A 19,127-nucleotide genomic window follows, 5' to 3' on the forward strand; every position below is an offset into this window, starting at 1 on the left:
TTGTGGAACAGGTGATTTAATGAAAAATAATTATTTTTTAGTCAGGGATTTTTTTATTTTCTTACAATTCATTTGAGTTGAAGGCTACATTTTCATGCAATTTTCAGTGTGACAGTATTCTTCTACAATAAACACTGAATTTATTTTAAGGCTTTTAACACATCTCAACCAGGGGTGCCAATAATAATGGAGGGCACTGTATGCCATGTTTTGTAAAGCAATCTAAAATTGTTATTTCCAATACAATTTAATTTATATTTTCAGGCTACCTATGCCTCTTTTCCACTAACAGTTTTCTGGTAGGCCTACAGCTGAACACAGCTCGACCAAAGAGGGTGGAGTAATAAAGAGGCTTCGAAACCCGCCCACCCAATGCAAAAGTGTGTGCTCGAGTTGGGTCTCCTAAGGGGGCGTTGTCCCCTCCTTCTTCTTCTATTTTTGAGGTGTTTGCACAAGAAGTGCGCTACCGCCATCTACAGTGCTAAGGGGACTCCATTTATTCTCAACCTGAGGACTCCGAAGGTCTCCTAACCAAAGGTCTCCTAAAGGGGCGTTCACCTGACAGAAAGTGGATACCAGAAATGAACTAGAATGTCTTATCTCTGTCTAGAGTATCTCTGGCTCGACTCAGCTCAATCACAGAGCAAAAAGTGGTGGCTGTATTGTGGCCAATGGAAAATCAAAAAGTGGTGGCCGAGTTGTGCTGTGTCGAGCTATAGGCCTACCAGAAAAATGGCAGTGGAAAAGAGGCACTAGTGAAGGTGGGGTCTGTTGTTTAGGTCGGCCGTCTTCAATATAGGCTTGAAATGCTGGGGGAAATCCTTGTTTGTGTTCATAGAATGGCCCTGGGAGGGCTTTGTAAAATTCTCTTTATAAAATGTCTCTTCGAAAGGAAGACACTTCACCCCTCACCTAGGATAATCATAGCTGGGGCATGATTCTGGACTGGCTGTGTCCTCTAATTACAATGGTCTGTGCAGTTGTTTTGAGTCTGTGCTGCAAGGCATGGGGCTTGAAGACTTTGCCTATGGTGCAAGCCCAGACAGTACATTTCATGTTCTAGTCGGGCTTAGCCAGGCCACAAAACATTTCTTAGCCAAACATATTCCTGCAGCAAATGGAAGACGATGTGCAGAAACTTGTTTGTGAAGTTGGTGACCCTTTTGGAGCTCCTCTGACATGCCTACCCATAGGTGTGCAAGAAGGGTGTAATTGCTTCGCCAACACTATCCACCTTAGTATCTATCAGTTGAACTGGCATTGTGATGCTTGGATTTCAGGTTGTTCAGCTTCCTGGCACAATAATGACATGTAAATGTAAAGTTGTGCTTAAATTATTCCTCAAACCTCCCCAACTTGATCTAAAGAAGCAAAGAACATGATGGGTTCTTCGGATATCTGGGAAATTGATTTTATTTATCTTCACTCAAGCTAAAGAAGCAGAAACATGGCTTCCCTTCATATTTGGCAAATTGGTTTTATTTCTTTCTCAAAGAATGCGACTTTGTGAACCACCACAAAGTGGTTGGAAGAGGACGCAAAATCATACATTTTCCCCATTATTCCCTAGAATCAACCATATGTACTTCATACTCAGGGAAAAACACCTGATTTTCATTTCAAGGGCACAAAGTAGTGTGTAGAGCATGGATGGGCAACTTTCATGATGAGGGCCACAATTTTTGTTTATCGCCACCATCGGAGGGCCACATGACGAGGGATCTGACTGCAACTCGCAGAGTTGCTTGCTCACTGACTCGATATTGTTGGTAAGAAATAGGAGTGTTCTCTATCGGTCAACCGTATAACTACAATAGATTATTCAGTAGTGGTTTTAAAAAAAATCTAAGGACCGTACTGAGTAAAGAGGAGGACTGCATGTGGCCCCTGGGCCTCCAGTTGCCCATCCCTGTGTAGAGCATTGACCAAGTTCCTCAGTGGGACTGTCTTCAACCCTGTTTATCATAATAAATCCCAAAGAGCTCAGTTGAGCTGGTAAACACAGTCTGTGGCAGGGTACTTGGGCAGGTTGAGTTGATACTTCTGCTCCAGGGCGGGGGGCACAAAGCGCCCGCCGAGGAAGTGGTAGCGTCCCTTGAACTGGGTGGCCGCCTGCTTTGGGGCTGTGAGGGAGATGAGCATGTCCGGCTGGATGCCGTCTGGGTTGCCCTTTTCCACATCCCAGCCTGTTAAAAATGGGGAGAAAAGTGAACAGTTAATACTCACGTATGAACACCAGACTTGTGGTAGTACCGGTACTACAATTTTGTGGAGACTGATGAAACAAACAATTATTGAGTATAATCAAATATGAACTAGTTGGATCAACATTCTTCTTCACTGTGATTTTCCAATAGATGAAATGAAAATCTAATCATATGTTATAGTAATTAGTCGATATTGTCCCATATACATCATAATAATTTTCTCATCATGGCATCAGATGTTGTTAATGAGTGTTAATGACATTAATAACACCAAATTGACCACTACTACATTACAACCAGCATCATGTTCTTCAATTGAATTGCCATCCACCCAACTGTCCCCTTACCAGATGGTATGTCGACGCTGGCAATGGGGACGGTGATCTTCTTGAGTGTGGACAGGATGGCGCCAAATGGCTCCCGCACTGCCCCCTGGAAGCTGAAGCCAAAGATGGCGTCCACCACCAGGTTGTAGGCCTCATCCACCACTTTGGCCTGTGGGGGGCAGGAGGGAGTGAGATAATCCAATCCAACAACAACACTCAGCCACCAAAAAATTCACTTCATAGCGGAACATATTGGGTGGTTCTGCAAAGCAATCAGTTTGACTGCTGCTGATGTAACATCAATCATGAATATAAATATTATATTATGTTATTATTAGTGTTTATAGAATGAATTTTACATCCAAATCACATGAATGATCACATCAATGACTAATGAGCTTATTTTCAAGTCTGTGAAACATGTTCAGAGGAGTAGATGTGTGCACATCCCACCCAATGGGCCAGGTGCAGGACAATCAAAGCAATTATCCAGGTAAATAGTAATAAAGTCCGCAAACACTGCTTGTGCATGAAGACCTGAAGGTCGAAACATTGCGCTCTTGCTATTACATTTTCAGAAGAAGACAAACAGTGTTTATGGACTTTATTCCGTTTTACCAGGATGCCTGTGAAACATGGCTGGATGTTCGACTTAGTGAATGACAGCTATTTCCTTCAGTAGAGATAATTAGTGGTTTATTAGTGTTTGACTGACAGCCAGGCCGTGCCCTCCTAGTGACGCAACAGCTTCAGCGTTGCTACTAGTCAGGTCAAGAGCAAATGCAAGTACTTTCTAAGTTCCCGCAAATACAGGAACTCCTCCCATTTTGTTGGGAAGCAAACAATCATTACCAAACCAAGGTAGGCCATTTGGGAAATGCCGTTTGGGAAATGTTAATTGTTATGGTCTTGGTCAGACCAAGTCTCAAAGAGATTTGAAAGTCAGTGATAATTAGGATAGACTGCTGATACCTCAGGCATGTCAGACAGGAAGGAGATGCCCATCTTCTCACACTGGATGGTCAGGTTGTTGAACAGCTGCTTGTTCGGCCTCTTGGGGTACAGTATGGACGGCTCATAGCCCTGTGGAACATTATCTTTATTAGCTTCATCTATCTTACAGGTGTGTATATTCCAAAACATTATGTATTATTTCAAAGCACCTCAGTATAACACCTTATATTCATTTTGTTTAGATTTAACAGAAGATTAAAGCTCACACCTGTTCTAAAATATTACGATTCTTACAAAAGATTGATATTTTCAGCGACTCATACCCAGCAATTCTTCTGAGAATGTATGGAATCAAAGGTCAACTCACAAATAGTTGAAGGTGTCGTGCACAGACCAAGCCATCTCCTCCGTTGTTTCCTGGGCCACAGATGATCAATACAGTGGGACGTGCCTTCACCATGGCCTCGACAGGATAGGCCTGCAAGAGACAATATCCATTCATTTGGTCTATTATTGCTAACTACCTAGTTTCATTGCGTTCCACTATTTTCTGAACAAATGTACATGTACAGTATGTGTGTGTGCAATTACATTGTTTCCATACAATTCATGCCATGTAATATTACGTGACTAGAACAAGAGGAATCAGAGACGGTAACCAGGCCCCCTTGGCCAATGCAAGATGCATGTGATGATGATGTGTATTTGCCGCCACCTGCAGGCAACCCAAAACACTGCGACAACTATTATTACACCCACCGGCATCTGCTGTATGTTACATTCTGTTACAAATTACATGAGAAGAGTTTGGCACTACAAGCCAGAGAAATGCAAACCATGGATGGGTAGAAGGATGAATGAATGGGTAGAAGGATGGATGGATGTATGGGTAGAAGGATGGATGGATGTATGGGTGGAAGGATGGACAAACAGATAGATAGGCAATGTGTGTGTTTGTAATGTATCAAAACGAACACTACTGATTCGTGACCATTGACAACTTACTCTCTCCTGTTCACACACTCTTCTGCAGGTCCTCCACGGTTTCTTTATTGCTCTACTTTGCTTTGCTTTACTCACTGCTGTACTCTGCATTCTGTCTACACCACACCCTGCACTTGCTTCGTGTCTTCCGTGTAAATCGCTTTGGATAACAGAGTCAACTAAATGTAATGTAATGCAATGTTTGAATGGAGCGGGGCCCACCTTTGCGACCGCTGTGGCACAGCTGAGTCCAGCGAGCTCCATGAGCTGGTCCACGCTGAAGCTATAGTCCGAGAAGAGCTCTTCATCGATGCCCTGGGCTTCCTTCTGGCTGGAAACAACCAATAGAAAACAGGGTAATGAGGGCAGGTTCAATTCAGCAACAACCCAATATTGGAACACGGATGTGCATAATTGTACACTCATAATGGTCTCATAATGTGTGTCGTAATGCCAGGAGAACGTTGTACAAGTAATTGAAAAGATTGAACTACCATTAGTACCACACCTTATAGACGTCCTTGACCACACCACAACTTTAAGCAATAAGCCACGAGAGGCCGTGGGTTATGCTCGATTGATAACGGCCAAGGGGAGTGGGGCACGACGCGAAGCAGAGTTCTCGATTCTGATTGTGGTCAATCGTGCGTCGTGCCCCACTCCCCTTGGCCGTTATCAATCGAGCATACCCCACGGCCTCTCATGGCTTATTGCTTAATTCTTTAGTAATACATTATGACTTGGTTATTGACATTCTAGTGAGGAGGGGGTGTATCAAGAGGGGAAGTAGGCACTATTTTTTTTAACATTAGAAGGCATTGATTGCTGAGTCAGACTGATTACACTTAAAGGGGCATTCCACCGGTGGAGACATGAATATGTTACTGAAAGTGGGTCATACTTATAGTAGAATAGTAACATACATTTCTAATTTGATGCCTTCTTGGCCAAGAAAAGGCAGAAAATGACTTTTTAGTGCTTGTGGATTTGTGACAACAATCCCCATAATGCACTGCTATGCTCAAGTTCCACAGGCCAAACCCAGTTATTTGGGACTCTATGCATCATCCCTCCCTCAGCTTGCAGGCAGTGTTGCCAGATTGGGCTGTTTCCCGCCCAATTGGGCTGCTTAGGATGGTCGTGTGCGGGTAAAAATGGCATTTAGCAGAAAAACCCGCCCAATTTTAGCCATAGAAATCAATAGAATTGGGCGGGATTTTGAGCTTCTAGGCTGGTTTTGAGCATTTTTTGGGCTGGAAATCATCAGCCTCATCTGGCAACCCTGCTTGCAGGTGCATCACAGTGGGACAGACATCACTGGAAAGGAGAAGCTGGAGCACACTGCAGCTTAGTTTTCAAGACTTTATTTTGTGCACACGCGCGACCAACGTTTCTGTGTTGCTACACCTTCTTCAGAGTCAAATGATAGCAAGAGAGAGACACACATTTCAAGACTTGACATTCACAGGTGATCCTACTTGGTTTGGCTAAATTGGTCTGATCTCATTGCAGGTAATTGACCCCACCCCCCAACACCAGGACAAGATTGTAGACAATTAGACAGCTTGCCAACTTCCCAAAACAAAATAAAAAAGTGGAAAAAAAAACAATACACAGAGAACATTGTCAATAAAACCACAGCTACAATTATTAGAAGACCACAGCCGCGATGCTGTAACAATTTGTTACAGAGAGCAAGACATATTGTGTTCCTCATTTATGCCCTGAGGCTCCACTGAATTTAGAGTATGAATCCAAAATGCCTTTCTACGAAGCCTCTCTGTCTAATTGTCTGCAATCTTGTCCTGGTGTTGGGGGGTGGGGTCAATTACCTGCAATGAGATGAGACCAATTTAGCCAAACCAAGTGGGATCACCTGTGAATGTCAAGTCTTGAAATGTGTGTCTCTCTCTTGCTATCATTTGACTCTGAAGAAGGTGTAGCAACACCGAAATGTTGGTCGAGTGTGTGCAAAAAATAAAGTCTTGAAAACTAAGCTGCAGTGTGGTCCAGCTTCTCCTTTCCAGCTATGCCAGTGACTTACTGGCAGTGTTGCCAGATGAGGCTGATGATTTCCAGCCCAAAAAATGCTCAAAACCCGCCTGGAAGCACTAAATCCCGCCCAATTCTATTGATGTCGATGGGAAAGATTGGCGAGTTTTCCTGTAAAATGCCATTTTTACCCGCAGACGGCTATCCCAAGCAGCCCAATTGGGTGGGAAACAGCCCAATCTGGCAACACTGCTTACCGGAGCCTTAATGCCAGTGATTTCAAAAGCACTGGGACACTGATCTGTGATAGGTCTGTTAGAGCATTAGGTCCAACCCCCTATGGGCGGGGTTGAAAAGGTGAGAAAAAGGCTTGTAGTCTCAACAGAAATCCACCTCTCTTACACTTCCTATGTCGATGATGCAAAATGACCATTTTTACATCATTGACATAGGAAGTGTTAAGAGATGAATGCGGGTTTCTCCTATCTCAGGGGGAATTAAGAGATTTTTGCAAGACCATTCAAAAGTATGACTGGGTGTCTAGCAATGGAAAGCCTAATGCAAAATGGGTGGAGTGTCCCTTTAAGAGTCTTCATGCACTCAGTCGTTGTAAGGTAACTTATGTTTCCGTTCACAACTGATAGATCTCTCAACCAATGATAATAATATTATAATATAATAATGTCATTTTAGCATTGTACTGCATTTAAGCTAGAGGGTTTTGGTCATATTTTTGTTTGTTGGTCATATTGTCAACCTGTCTTTTTGTCCTAGAGGGGGAGGGGGGTGCTGTTGTGTTTGTCTATTGTGTTTTGTGTTTATCTATTGTGTGTTTTTGTACCTGTATCAGACGCACTGTAAATGGCACAGAACCGATTTTCCAAAAGGACAATAAATATTCTATCTAACCTCAATACAGGACAATGATTCCTTCCTACCCAAGATACTTGACAGGATGTGCCATGCTGTGCAGTGCTCTACAGGAGGACTCCGGGGTGCGTAGACTCTGAGAGAGAGTGCATGCCCTCTGGCATAAGACCCTGCTGTTTCCCTGCGATGTCACAAGGAACCCGATGCCCAGGAGGGTACGGAGACCGAACATCCACTTGCCACCACCAAGACCTAAAATCACATCACATCACATCACATCAGTCATGTCATGTCATGGGAGGCAGTCATGGGTAAGTGGTTAGGGCATCAGACTTGTAGCCTAAAGGTTGCCGGTTCGACTCCCAATCCGCCAGGTTGGTGGGGGTAGTAATTAACCAGTGTTCTCCCCATCTTCCTCCATGAGGTACCCTGAGCATGGTACCGTCCTGCCGCACTGCTCCCTAGGGGCGCCATTGAGGACTGCCCCCTTGCATGGGTGAGGCATAAATGCATTTCGTTGTGTGCACATTTCGTGCTGTAGAGTGCTGAGTCATAATGACAATGGGAGTTGGAGTTTCCCAATGGGCTTTCACTTTCACCACATCACATCACATCACAACACATCACACAAACATTGCTATGGAAAACACGTCATCATGGAATTATACAGTTATAATTTGGTGTTAAAAAAGAGAGAGAGAGAGAGAGAGAAAAGAAACAAAAAGTAGTAGGCTAAAGATAGCTAATCCACACTAGAGCAGCACAATTAATTTGCTTGAGATTCGGTTAAAGTTACAGCTAGTAATTGCAAATAAAACGGGGTATCCTTCACCATGGTTGTGTTTTGTTTGACAACTTATCTGTGGTAAACTGACAACACACAGCCTCCATAAAAATTGCAAAGGTGCACCTCACACGTCCATGAAAAACAACCTTCATTTAGCAAATGCAATTATCAAATACATTAAAACAGCACTAGATAGGTAAATTGTCACAACATGATATAAATTAAACCAACCTGCAAGCTGTACAGTGGACATAAATTCGTCTTGCCCCGAATGCAAGAACCCTCTCTATTTTCTCTTCAAGAACTAACTTTCTGTTGACTTCCGGGTAACAAATCTAAAAGGTGTATCAAAATAATGGTATTTAATTCAAATGATGTGTGGTGCATATCTAAAGGGCTCTGGGGGATGAATTATTATTTATATTGGTAGTTATCACGACACATGCTGAAAAGCGTTAAAATACCTTTTCAAGTTGATGGACAATGGTTAAAGAAGATGGTTTACAACCACTGGTTTCTCCAATCCACTAGGTGGCGCAAATCATTATTGGGATTGTTTTGATGATTCTGAAAAGAACACAAAAGCCAATTCACTTCCGGTGTAAGGAAGCCTAGCCGTCGCAAACATGGCGGCAGGGCCGATTTCAGAACGTAATCAAGGTAAAACTTTGTCAATTCAATTGTACTTAAGTAATATGTGATCGTACAAACAGTATATGATCTAAATTTTACATGTGCGAAGTGTGTGTAGAAAATAAAGCCGCAGAGTCTATCTACGTACCATCTCATCCAAGTAGCTAACGAGGCTAGTCAGCCACGCTCATTCATTCCACACAAGGCACTTTTGCAGCCTTGGCGGTTTCTAAAAGTTTTGTAACTTGCAAATCATGTGCTTTATTTTGGCTGTACTGTAGTATACGTGAGACTATTGCTAATGGTCATGATAATTCCATTTTTGGAATTGAAAACAACTCACCTGTTTTGATTATGCTTTGCTTTGGTCCTGTTTCTTATCAGAGTTGCACAACAGCAAAGTGTTATTCATGAGCTCTTTCTTGAAAAATCTTTTTGTACATCTTCATTGCTGTAGATGCCACTGTGTATGTGGGTGGCTTGGATGAGAAGGTGTCGGAACCTCTCCTGTGGGAGCTCTTCCTGCAGGCTGGACCCGTTGTCAACACACACATGCCCAAAGACAGAGTGACGGGGCAGCACCAAGGTAAAGTGTGTGCTTGTGTGTCTGTCTGTCTGTGTGTATGTGTCGACATTTGCTTCAGTATACTACACAAAATACAACTTCACAGTTCAATATGGACTCTATTGACATCACCTCTCAGCTTGCAGGTGCATCACAGTGGGAGAAACATCACTTGAAGATAGAAGCTTGACCACACTGCAAATTAGTTTTCAAAGATATATTTTGTGTAAACACCCGGTTAACGGTTTCGCTTCAGAGACTCTGAAGGCAGAGATGTATAAAGTACTGGAGAAAAGTAGTGGAGTAGAAGTACCAGTATCATCTTGTCAAATGACTTGAGTAAAAGTCAAAAGTAACCTTTCCTTACCTTACTCAAGTAGAAGGACAAAAGTATTCAAAATGTGTTGTACTTAAGTAAAGCAAGTAGAAGTATTGCAAGTTTTGCTACTTGAGTAAAAAAGTAGAAGTAGAAGTAAAAAAAAGTCAGTCAAAAGTTTGAATACCATTTGGTTTATTAGAGCTCTGTACAATAAGTCTCTTATGAAGTGCAAATACCATTATGGTTTGTTATTAAAACAGCTTTGTAACACAAGTTCAGTTTTTAAGAAAACATAGGGCAGTAGTTTTACTGCTTAAAACAGTGCTTCCAACCAGCTCGTTGTGCTTCAAGTATTATATAAAAAAAACTAAAGTCAGAAGTGCACATAAAAAAATAATCAAATAAATTAAAATATCAAATAAAAACATAAAATAAAAAAATGTATAAAAAAAACCCTTTTCCGTTGATGTTGATGGCGATACCTCGTCTACCTCATCCATCTTGCCAACATGCCAGTGTCAATGCCAACTGAGCGTCACTGACCGCGCCAAAAGACATGCGCGAGAATGCGATCTGCTTTTATTTCCCTACCATTGCATCGCCCACTGACCGTGAACACGTTCCATCATATCTGGTGATGACAGAGCCATCTAGCGGTCGGGCATAGAAACGAGTAACGATTAACGAAAGCAGCACATGAAAAATATATCGGAGTAAAAGTATTAATTTCATCAGAAAAATGTAGTGCAGTAAAAGTACAAGTATGAGGAAAAAATATTACTCAAAAAAGTACAGATACTGCAGTTTAGTACTTAAAGTGGTGGTTCGCTATTTTAGACATTAAGCCCTGTTTGTGTGACTTCTGGGGTGAAGTAGAGATGTTCTCATCACAATTTTGACATTTGGTGCTGAACGGAGCATTTGGGTATCCAAGACTGTAGCCCCCCCACCTTTACATTGACTCCAATAGAGCACTCAAGCTATCGATTATAAAATGGCATTAAACTTTCGTTCGAGAAGACATGGAACTCACCGTGTGGTCAGTGTTAGACAGTGATAATTTGACCCGAAAATTGCAGCGAAATATGCCTTCCAACTGTTGTTTAGCATTTGGCGGACCTATTTTTTCCCAGACGCCGTTGAATAGCAGTAGACATCCAGCCAGTAGGTAGCGATAGTGTGTTGTTTGTGTAGACATCAAGGAGCGAGGTAGAACGGCTATCTTTGAGCGGGACTGGCTACAAAAACTACAGCTTGCATACAAACCATAGATAGTAATGTAAAGAAACGCTCCCCCATTTCCGGTCGCGCGGAGTAATACTAGTCAAACCAATACAATCAATGAAGATGGACAATAATGATAATATATCTTCTCTGGAAGCGTATTTCGCTGGGATTTTCGAGCCAACGTATCGCTGCACACCTCTGACCACTCGGTGAGTTTCATGTCTCTGCAAACGAAAGTTCAATGCCATTTTATGATCGATTGCTTGAGTGCTTCATTGGAGTCAATGTAAAGGTGGGGGGGCTGCAGTCTTGAATACCCAAATGCTCCGTTCAGCACCAAATGTCAAAATTGTGATGAGAACATCTCTACTTCACCCCAGAAGTCACACAAACAGGGCTTAATGTCTAAAATAGCGAACCACCACTTTAAGTACAGTACTTCGTTACTTTTACTTCGTTACTATACATCTCTGTCTGAAGGTGTAGTAGTAACACCGAAATGTTAGTCAGGTGTTGGCACAAAATGTATGTTTGAAAACTAAACTGCGGTGTGCTCCAGCTTCAAAAGATACCACTTAAATTCCTGCTTTTCCCATTCATGTATAGGGTATGGCTTTGTGGAGTTCCTGAGCGAGGAGGATGCCGACTACGCCATAAAGATCATGAACATGATCAAGCTGTACGGCAAGCCCATCCGCGTCAACAAGGCCTCGGCGCACAACAAAAACCTGGACGTGGGCGCCAACATCTTCATCGGCAACCTGGACCCCGAGATCGACGAGAAGCTCCTCTACGACACGTTCAGCGCCTTTGGCGTCATCCTGCAGACGCCAAAGATCATGCGCGACCCCGACACGGGCAACTCCAAGGGCTACGCCTTCATCAACTTTGCCAGCTTCGACGCCTCCGACGCGGCCATCGAGGCCATGAACGGCCAGTACCTGTGCAACAGGCCCATCACCGTCTCGTACGCCTTCAAGAAGGACTCCAAGGGCGAGCGGCACGGCTCGGCGGCTGAGAGGCTGCTGGCGGCGCAAAACCCGCTCTCGCAGGCCGACCGGCCGCATCAGCTGTTCGCCGACGCCCCGCCACCACCGACAGTGCCCACGCCCGTCTTGACCACCCTCGCGCAGGGCTTGCCCATGCCAGGTGAGTGTGGGGAGTTGGGGTGTTTATTGTCGGTGTGATCATAACTACTTCTCATGCCAGGTGAGTGGGGAGAGTTGGCACTGGCGTAATGCAAGTATTTCACGCCCCCCTGCAAAGTACCAAGAATGGGCCCCTGAAAAAAAGGGCCCAATATCATGGAGGGGGCCCGTTTCTTCAAGTCAAGGGCCCATGTGGGCCCCCGCCTCGTATGGGCCCCTCTGCCTCGCGGGGGCTGCGGGGGTATACTTTACACCCCTGGACGTTGGTTGTTGGAGTTATTGTTGGTGTGATCATGACTACTCATGCAAGGTGAATGGGTGGTTGTGGTGTTTGTTGTAGGTGTGATCATGACTACTTCTCATGTCAGGTGTGTGTGGGGATGGGATTTTTATTATGAGTTTTTGTTGGACTGTGCAAACTGCATACCCAGGGGAGTGTAAGGATTTAGGGTTTAAGTTTGGAGTTCATTGTAGGTCTTCCCCAAACATGACAACTTTCTTAATTCATCTTTTTGTCATCGATTTTGCTGATTGTTGTTTCATCTGACTGTTTAGTGGTGCATGTGTAACGGAGGCCAGAGTGTGACATGGAACGTTAGTAAACCCCCCTCCTGAAGCCTCAATACATTGCGGTTGCGTTGGGCTATCAGACCGGCCCTTTAGCTCAGCGGTCTCGCACTGTGCCTCCCAGTCCCGAACCGATGTAGTTGAGGAGGTGGCAGGTTCGCGGCCACGAGGGGGATGAACTGTGCAGGAACACCTCCGTCACACATGCTGTGTATGAATTTGTGCTCTACAAATACAATTATTATTATTATTATTATTATTTATAACTGTAGTACACGGCATGCCCATGTCAGGTGAGTTGCCAGCAGAAGGAGAGGGGTGGTGAGTTTAGTTGTAGGTGGGCTGTCAGTTCGGACTCGGAGTGCATGATTTCCTTTAGGCTGAAGCGGGAGAACAGATTAATTTTTTTTTAAATCCTGTAGAAATAAAATACAGAACCCAGTTATTTGTCCAAGTCAAGACAAGGGAACTGATAGTTGGTGGTAAATGATGAGTCCCTCAACATGAATTCAGCAGCTTTATTCCTAAAGGGAAACAAAGCAATTTGATGTTTACTGTTCAGTCTGTAAAAGGACTTCTTGGAGCTTCACAGACGTTCCTCATCCATTGTTGTTATTAACCCCGCTGTCTTCTTTCACTTTCACAGGCATGCCTCCACCAGGTGCTTTCCCGCCGGTTCCTCCGCCCGTCTCCATGCCTCCTGGGATGCCCCCGGGTATGACCATGCCCCCTGGCCCTGGGGGTGCCGGCGGACAAGGGGGACCAGGAGGACCTCCACCCGTCCCCCCACCATTCCACCATGGCATGCAGCCACCAAGTGAGTCACGAGGGGGGAACGTGCTTGTGCTTGTGCGTGCGCGTGCGTGCGCGTGTGCATGTGTTAAGACTGTGGTTTCTGTAATAAAGTGAAGCACATTTCTGACCCACATTTGTCTTGTGTGCAGACATGCCTCCGATGCCCATGGCACCCCCTGCCCCGCCTGGCATGGTGCATCCTCCTGGACCTCCAGGTGCCAACCAGCACCAGCACCAGCATCAGCACCAGCACAGGGCTCCCCCGCCAGGCATGCCCCCACCCCCGATGGGCATGCCTCCCCGATCGCATTTCGCCCCTCCTATGGGTAAGTGCTGCATCTATGGGTTTTTTACGTCCCGGTTAACCACACAAGCTGCGTTTTGGTGTAATGGCCATTAGATCACTGCCTACGGGTACGAGCAGTATCCATGCAACTTCAACTCAACTACAAAACTCAAATAAACCCCAAAATGCTTCTTCATGATATAGACAAGTACTATAAGACAAGTACTAGCTAGTGTTGACCTTGTTACTTGAATATTTGCTATGCATAATGTGCAATGACTATTCCATTTGTGCTTTGATCCTTTATAAAGTATAGTAGAACATGTTCACAACAACCTAAAGTAGTTGACTGCTGTCATGTTTATCAAAGTCTTATTTCCCTTGGGGCAAAACGATATAGTATGTAGTAATGTGTATTGCTAAAAATGCATTAAATTGCATTCTTAAGTGTTAACATTCTGACTGTGCCGTTCATTGTGTGTACATGTTTTGGAATAATAGATACAAAGTTCATTTGCATTCAAAGCTCATTATTGCATTGTTTTGCAGGACCACCGATGGGTATGAGAGGCCCACCTCCTCCCATGCCCCCGCCAGGCTACGGTGGCGGCCCGCCCCGGCCCCCTCCCTTCGGCTTCCAGAGAGGACCTCCGATGCCTCCACGACCCCCACAGCCACCCAGGGGGCCCATGAGACCAATGCCCCCTTAGACTTCCACCGTCAGACGCATCATGTTTTTAATTTCGTTCTTAGCTTTTTCACAGGTGACTTTTTGTTATTTTGTATCTAATTTCTTCGTGTCATTGACCAATTTGTAATTGGACAGAGAATTAAAATTTCTTTGCTTACATCATTGTTTTCGAATCATTTATTATCTTTTTCCATGTATACCCAGCTGACCATCCTTCAATTTTTATTACCCGTTTTTTTTTTTTAATGATTGATGGGGTGAGACAATAATTTTAGAAATCTTAAGATGATTGACGCAAAGGATATCTGATAACATGATGAAATGCCAATATTGCTGGTTCATAAACCTATTCATTTTTAGTGACCACTTATCGGTAATAGCTGTGCATCTAGTATGGTATTTTGATGCATTCTTCAAAGCACAAAACAAAAAACCCCACAACATTCAGTTGTGCTGTGGGGACTACTAGCCATCCTAAGTGAAAGTGAAAGCCCACCTGGGAAACTCCTATTGCCACATGCACGCCATAGCACACAGTGCCCACTTTACACAATGAAATTTCATTTATTTATTCACCCGTGAAAGGGGGACGGCCTCAAATTGCGCTGCAAGGAAGCAGCGCAGCAATATGGTATCATACTCAGGGTACCTCAGTCATGGAGGAGGATGGGCACTGGTCAATTATGTCCTAACCGCTATCCTTGAGTACTTCAGACTGAAGCTATTGTTAAAGATGGTCTCTCCTAATGAATACATTCTGGGGAAAAAAGGTTGACCCAAAACTCAACTTATGTCTTCAAGTTCCTGAATGTATGATTGACAGACAGTCATGATGTTTTTTTTTTTTCAGTTTTATTGCTATGTAAAAAAAAAGAATGTCCAACCATGTATTTCATGTGGATGCCGGTTGAAAATATATGAAATGAAAGAACTGGTCTTTATTTTGACAATAATTCACCATTCATAGTCATCTTGAAACCCACGTAAAGACAAGACATTTACACAATTACATTTAAACAGTATAGTATTTTAAAAAACACAACATGTGTATAAATACATAATAGTCCCACTGATGGTTCCTGACAAATGGAACTCAGGATGCACATTGCAGTCAGTCCAGTCTCTGAGCCCGCATGCTTGCTCAGTACCAGTATGTGGGCCGCTGTTTCCTCTCCTCTTTGATACCCATGGCCTCCATCACCTCCTCTTGAAGGGTCTTCAGAGATGGAGTGTACGTCTTCCGTAACGCATCCTCCGTCGATGTGTCCTTAGGTCCATCTGGAACAAAGGAAATCAGATTCCATATAATAACACACAAGGAGACCAGTAGATGTCCTATGCAGTAGTAGCAACGTCTTATCCGTATTATCCAGCAGCACCTTGTTTTGTTTCTGGATGCTCACGCACCATACTTTCTACAGCACAGTTAAAGCCCATCGAGGCTGACAAAGCACATCCAGAAACGCCTTTCATTCTGTTGATCAACCACTAGCAATGTCTTGGAAAGAAATGTTAAAACTACTAAGTGTGTAGTCGCTTTGTATAAAAGCATCTGCCTAATGTAATTTAAAGCAAGACTTAAGCCTCTTTTCCACTGCCGCAATTCTGGTAGGCCTACAGCTCGACAAAGCGTGACTCGGACGCCACTTTTTGCTTTACGATTGAGCTGCGTCGTGCCTATTCGAAAAGCAAAAAGTGGCAGCTGAGTCGCGCTTTGTCAAGCTGTAGGCCTACCCGAAAACCGGCAGTGGAAAAGAGGCATTAGTAGTTTTTTTAAAAATGTACCCTTCCACTGCTCGGGGACGATGCCATCGCTGCGCTGCACGGGGGGCTTGGGGATGATGCGGCCCGTCCTGAGGGACACCCTGACCTTCTCCCCCTCCTCTGTGAACCTCCACTCCACCTCCGTGGGTTTCCTATTGAGAGGGGGTAGAGGAGAGATGTACATCACATGGCAATGTGCTGTTCTAAGCTTATGAAAAAATGACAGTATGTAAGAATAAACATACTATGCAATTCATTGTATAAATGTCACAAGAAAGGCCTAATCCGGGTCACATACAATAATGCAGTACTACTTACTAAATACAGAATTATGACGCTTATCTACCCACTGCTTTGTGTTGGTTGATGTCTGGCTGCAACCTTCACTATCATTTGTCATTTTGTACGAACACATTCACTTTCTTAACTCTAGGCTGAATATCAAAGCACAGAGGCATTTCTGGCAGAGGGAACAAATGAGATGTGTTGTGAGACAGATGTAAAGCTCATTTTATAAGCCGACGGTCAGACATTACCTGTCAGTGGGGTCTATGATAGAGATCTGGCTCAGCAGTAATGGAGATTCACTGGCGACGTAGGTGCCTCTGTATTCCCCACTCTTCCCAATGTAGCGGAAATGCTGTTGGGAGACACACAAAGAAGCAACAAATGTTAGCACATTTTTTCATCATAGTTTGCCACCATTTCAGTCTTAACTGAAAATGCCTAAATGTGCATTTCCAATCTGCAATCACTTTCCGTGCAATTTCACTTTTGACTGTAACAACTACTGACAAAAACTATCAACAGAACGGACCAACTGAAATTGGAACGTTTGGGCAAGCTAGGCATTTTTTTTATTATTGTAATACGATTTATGATGTACTTCCATTTTTGACACACTGTGTGTTAGCATTTGAAAATAACCCATAAAAGACACGATTTTGTGGCTGTTATTATGCTGTGTGTAAAGAAAATATATGCGTCATAGAAATGCATTCATTGGCTGCTAGTTGCGTGAAAACAGCATGAAATGTGTCAACTGTGTATGTGGCTAAGAAGAGCTCATGCTGTGTTAAACACTGTGTTTATATTACCGTATTAAGGCCCTCCAGAATGACCCAGTTGCGATGTCTGAATACTTGGGTCACTTTGCCCTGCTTTCCTTTGTCCTTTCCAGCCAAAATCTCCACCTGCATAACACACACACACACGCACGCACACGCACACACACGCACACACAAGCACACACAAGCACACACACCCGTCAGTTTAGAGTTGAGCCCTCACATTGTTGTTGAGATGAAGTAGGTGTGCGTATTACTGTGTCTGCACTGGGAAAACCCTCACTGTCTCAATAATAAATGCTGTAGGATCTTGTGTAAGATGCAAATGGGAAGGCAAATAAATGTTACAAGGCTGTCAGATGTAAAAATAATAATAAAAAAAAACATGCAGAATGAGAACCCCAGTTCAGACTGAACATGGCATGAACTTAAATTAAAACATGCATTACAAAAACAACACATGAAACACACACATTTCAGATTCCACAAGATGTTGGTGGAAAACATACCGTGTCGCCTTTGAAAACGGACCATTCCTCATTTGGGATCTTGTCCACAAAGATCTTTCTTCTCTGCTTGCCCGGCGGATTCCTTTTCAGTGCCACGAAAGTCCAGGGTCTCATTGAACCATAGCGGTAGTTTTTGGGATAGGCCGCTTTGGCTGCCATGCACATCAAGGCAGTCAGCCTCATGGTGCCTGTATGTCTGGGGTGGCAATATACACATCTTGAACCAGGAAAGGATTGAACAATTCCAATGTCTTCAATAAAATTAAACAATTGAGCGTTCAACGTTTTGAGTTACATTTTAACATTTTAGGTGACAAATAGTAGTAAAAGTAATAACATTTTAATAATTTTAATGATGAAATGATAAACTGAAAGCATAACTAGGTCAACATACATAAATAAAATACACAGTAGCCTACTCTGGGTGGTGAATATTGTCAGAGTTAAACGATTATGTAAGCAAATTGGCCTACATCAGTTCAGTGACCAGTGATCATAGCTCTACAGTCAAAGATGCAGAAAGTCTTTGGATAGTGTGTTGTGTTAGGCATTTGTAATAGCCCATGACATGATTATTAGCAGACTGTTACTGGTACTACAACCATTGCCTTTACCAAGACCTGAGACCCTGTCATCCTCCACTTTGAGTGCAACTATTTGGGCTGTGTCCATAGCAAGAGAAGGAACACAGAAAAATATGAAGCGCTGAATGGCAATAAACTATAAACAATAAACTACACTTATGGTCAACTGCATAAACATACCACAACTAGGCGGATCACAACTCATTCTACACTGACCCATTGACAGTAAATAGAATTCTATTTACTCTCAATGACACTGACCCAAAGACGATGATCCCAGAGGGAAATCATGATGGCTAGCTGTCTACAACACTTGCCCTGGTGAAAGAACTCGTACGGTGCAACCTGGTGGAGGGGAATCCTGGTCAGAGTGTGAATACGAACAAGCATCACTTTAGGGAAAATTAAAGTAGAACTACTTACTAAGACCAGCTCACTGTTTAGGATCCAACCAAGACAGCTCGGAGAAAATGCATGCACGCACCTCAATGTCAGCAAGGAGGAACACAACTGAACATGTACCACATCCGGGTGAAAGAGCGAGTAAAAGTCTGTGTCTGATTATCTAAGTTGTGCATAAGAATGTACTCGAAGAAGTCTTTTTGATGGCGAATATTGTTTTCCCCTGTACTTTCATTTTTTGGGGGGAAAGAGGACGTATTTTTTATATATTCATATCATGAATGTATGCATGATGTTGAATATGTCCAGCACTGTTTTTTGTTATCATGACAAGGTGTTGCATTTGTTGCTATCACATTTCAAACAAAATCCATATTCTTTTATTTTTGTGACAGTAATGTCAATTATACCGTGCCTATTATTACTACTAATATTACAAAGACCGTCGCA

General features: G+C 43.4%; 3 protein-coding genes across 3 annotated transcripts; 1 reads left to right on the plus strand and 2 right to left on the minus strand.

The window, feature by feature from the left end:
* Positions 1–1,457: 1,457 nt before the first annotated feature.
* Positions 1,458–8,446, minus strand: naxe (NAD(P)HX epimerase). The gene is made up of 7 exons (XM_063184782.1): positions 8,352–8,446; positions 7,402–7,585; positions 4,694–4,802; positions 3,855–3,965; positions 3,506–3,616; positions 2,555–2,702; positions 1,458–2,186 (listed from the first exon to the last, which is right to left on the minus strand). Exons 1-7 carry the CDS (start codon positions 8,371–8,373, stop codon positions 1,984–1,986), a joined length of 888 nt encoding a protein of 295 aa, XP_063040852.1. The 5' UTR covers positions 8,374–8,446; the 3' UTR covers positions 1,458–1,983.
* Positions 8,447–8,695: 249 nt separating this feature from the next.
* On the plus strand, positions 8,696–14,510 carry sf3b4 (splicing factor 3b, subunit 4). The gene is made up of 6 exons (XM_063184783.1): positions 8,696–8,780; positions 9,211–9,339; positions 11,471–12,013; positions 13,226–13,396; positions 13,524–13,700; positions 14,210–14,510. The coding sequence occupies exons 1-6, from the start codon at positions 8,747–8,749 to the stop codon at positions 14,368–14,370; spliced, it is 1,215 nt and encodes a 404-aa protein (XP_063040853.1). The 5' UTR covers positions 8,696–8,746; the 3' UTR covers positions 14,371–14,510.
* Positions 14,511–15,216: 706 nt separating this feature from the next.
* Positions 15,217–18,786, minus strand: mrpl24 (mitochondrial ribosomal protein L24). Its single transcript, XM_063184784.1, has 6 exons — positions 18,699–18,786; positions 17,692–17,887; positions 17,213–17,308; positions 16,652–16,755; positions 16,137–16,267; positions 15,217–15,629 (listed from the first exon to the last, which is right to left on the minus strand). The coding sequence occupies exons 2-6, from the start codon at positions 17,872–17,874 to the stop codon at positions 15,493–15,495; spliced, it is 651 nt and encodes a 216-aa protein (XP_063040854.1). The 5' UTR covers positions 17,875–17,887; positions 18,699–18,786; the 3' UTR covers positions 15,217–15,492.
* Positions 18,787–19,127: the final 341 nt, after the last annotated feature.

Source organism: Engraulis encrasicolus, chromosome 20, assembly GCF_034702125.1.
Source record: "Engraulis encrasicolus isolate BLACKSEA-1 chromosome 20, IST_EnEncr_1.0, whole genome shotgun sequence".
NCBI classification, from domain to species: Eukaryota; Metazoa; Chordata; class Actinopteri; order Clupeiformes; family Engraulidae; genus Engraulis; species Engraulis encrasicolus.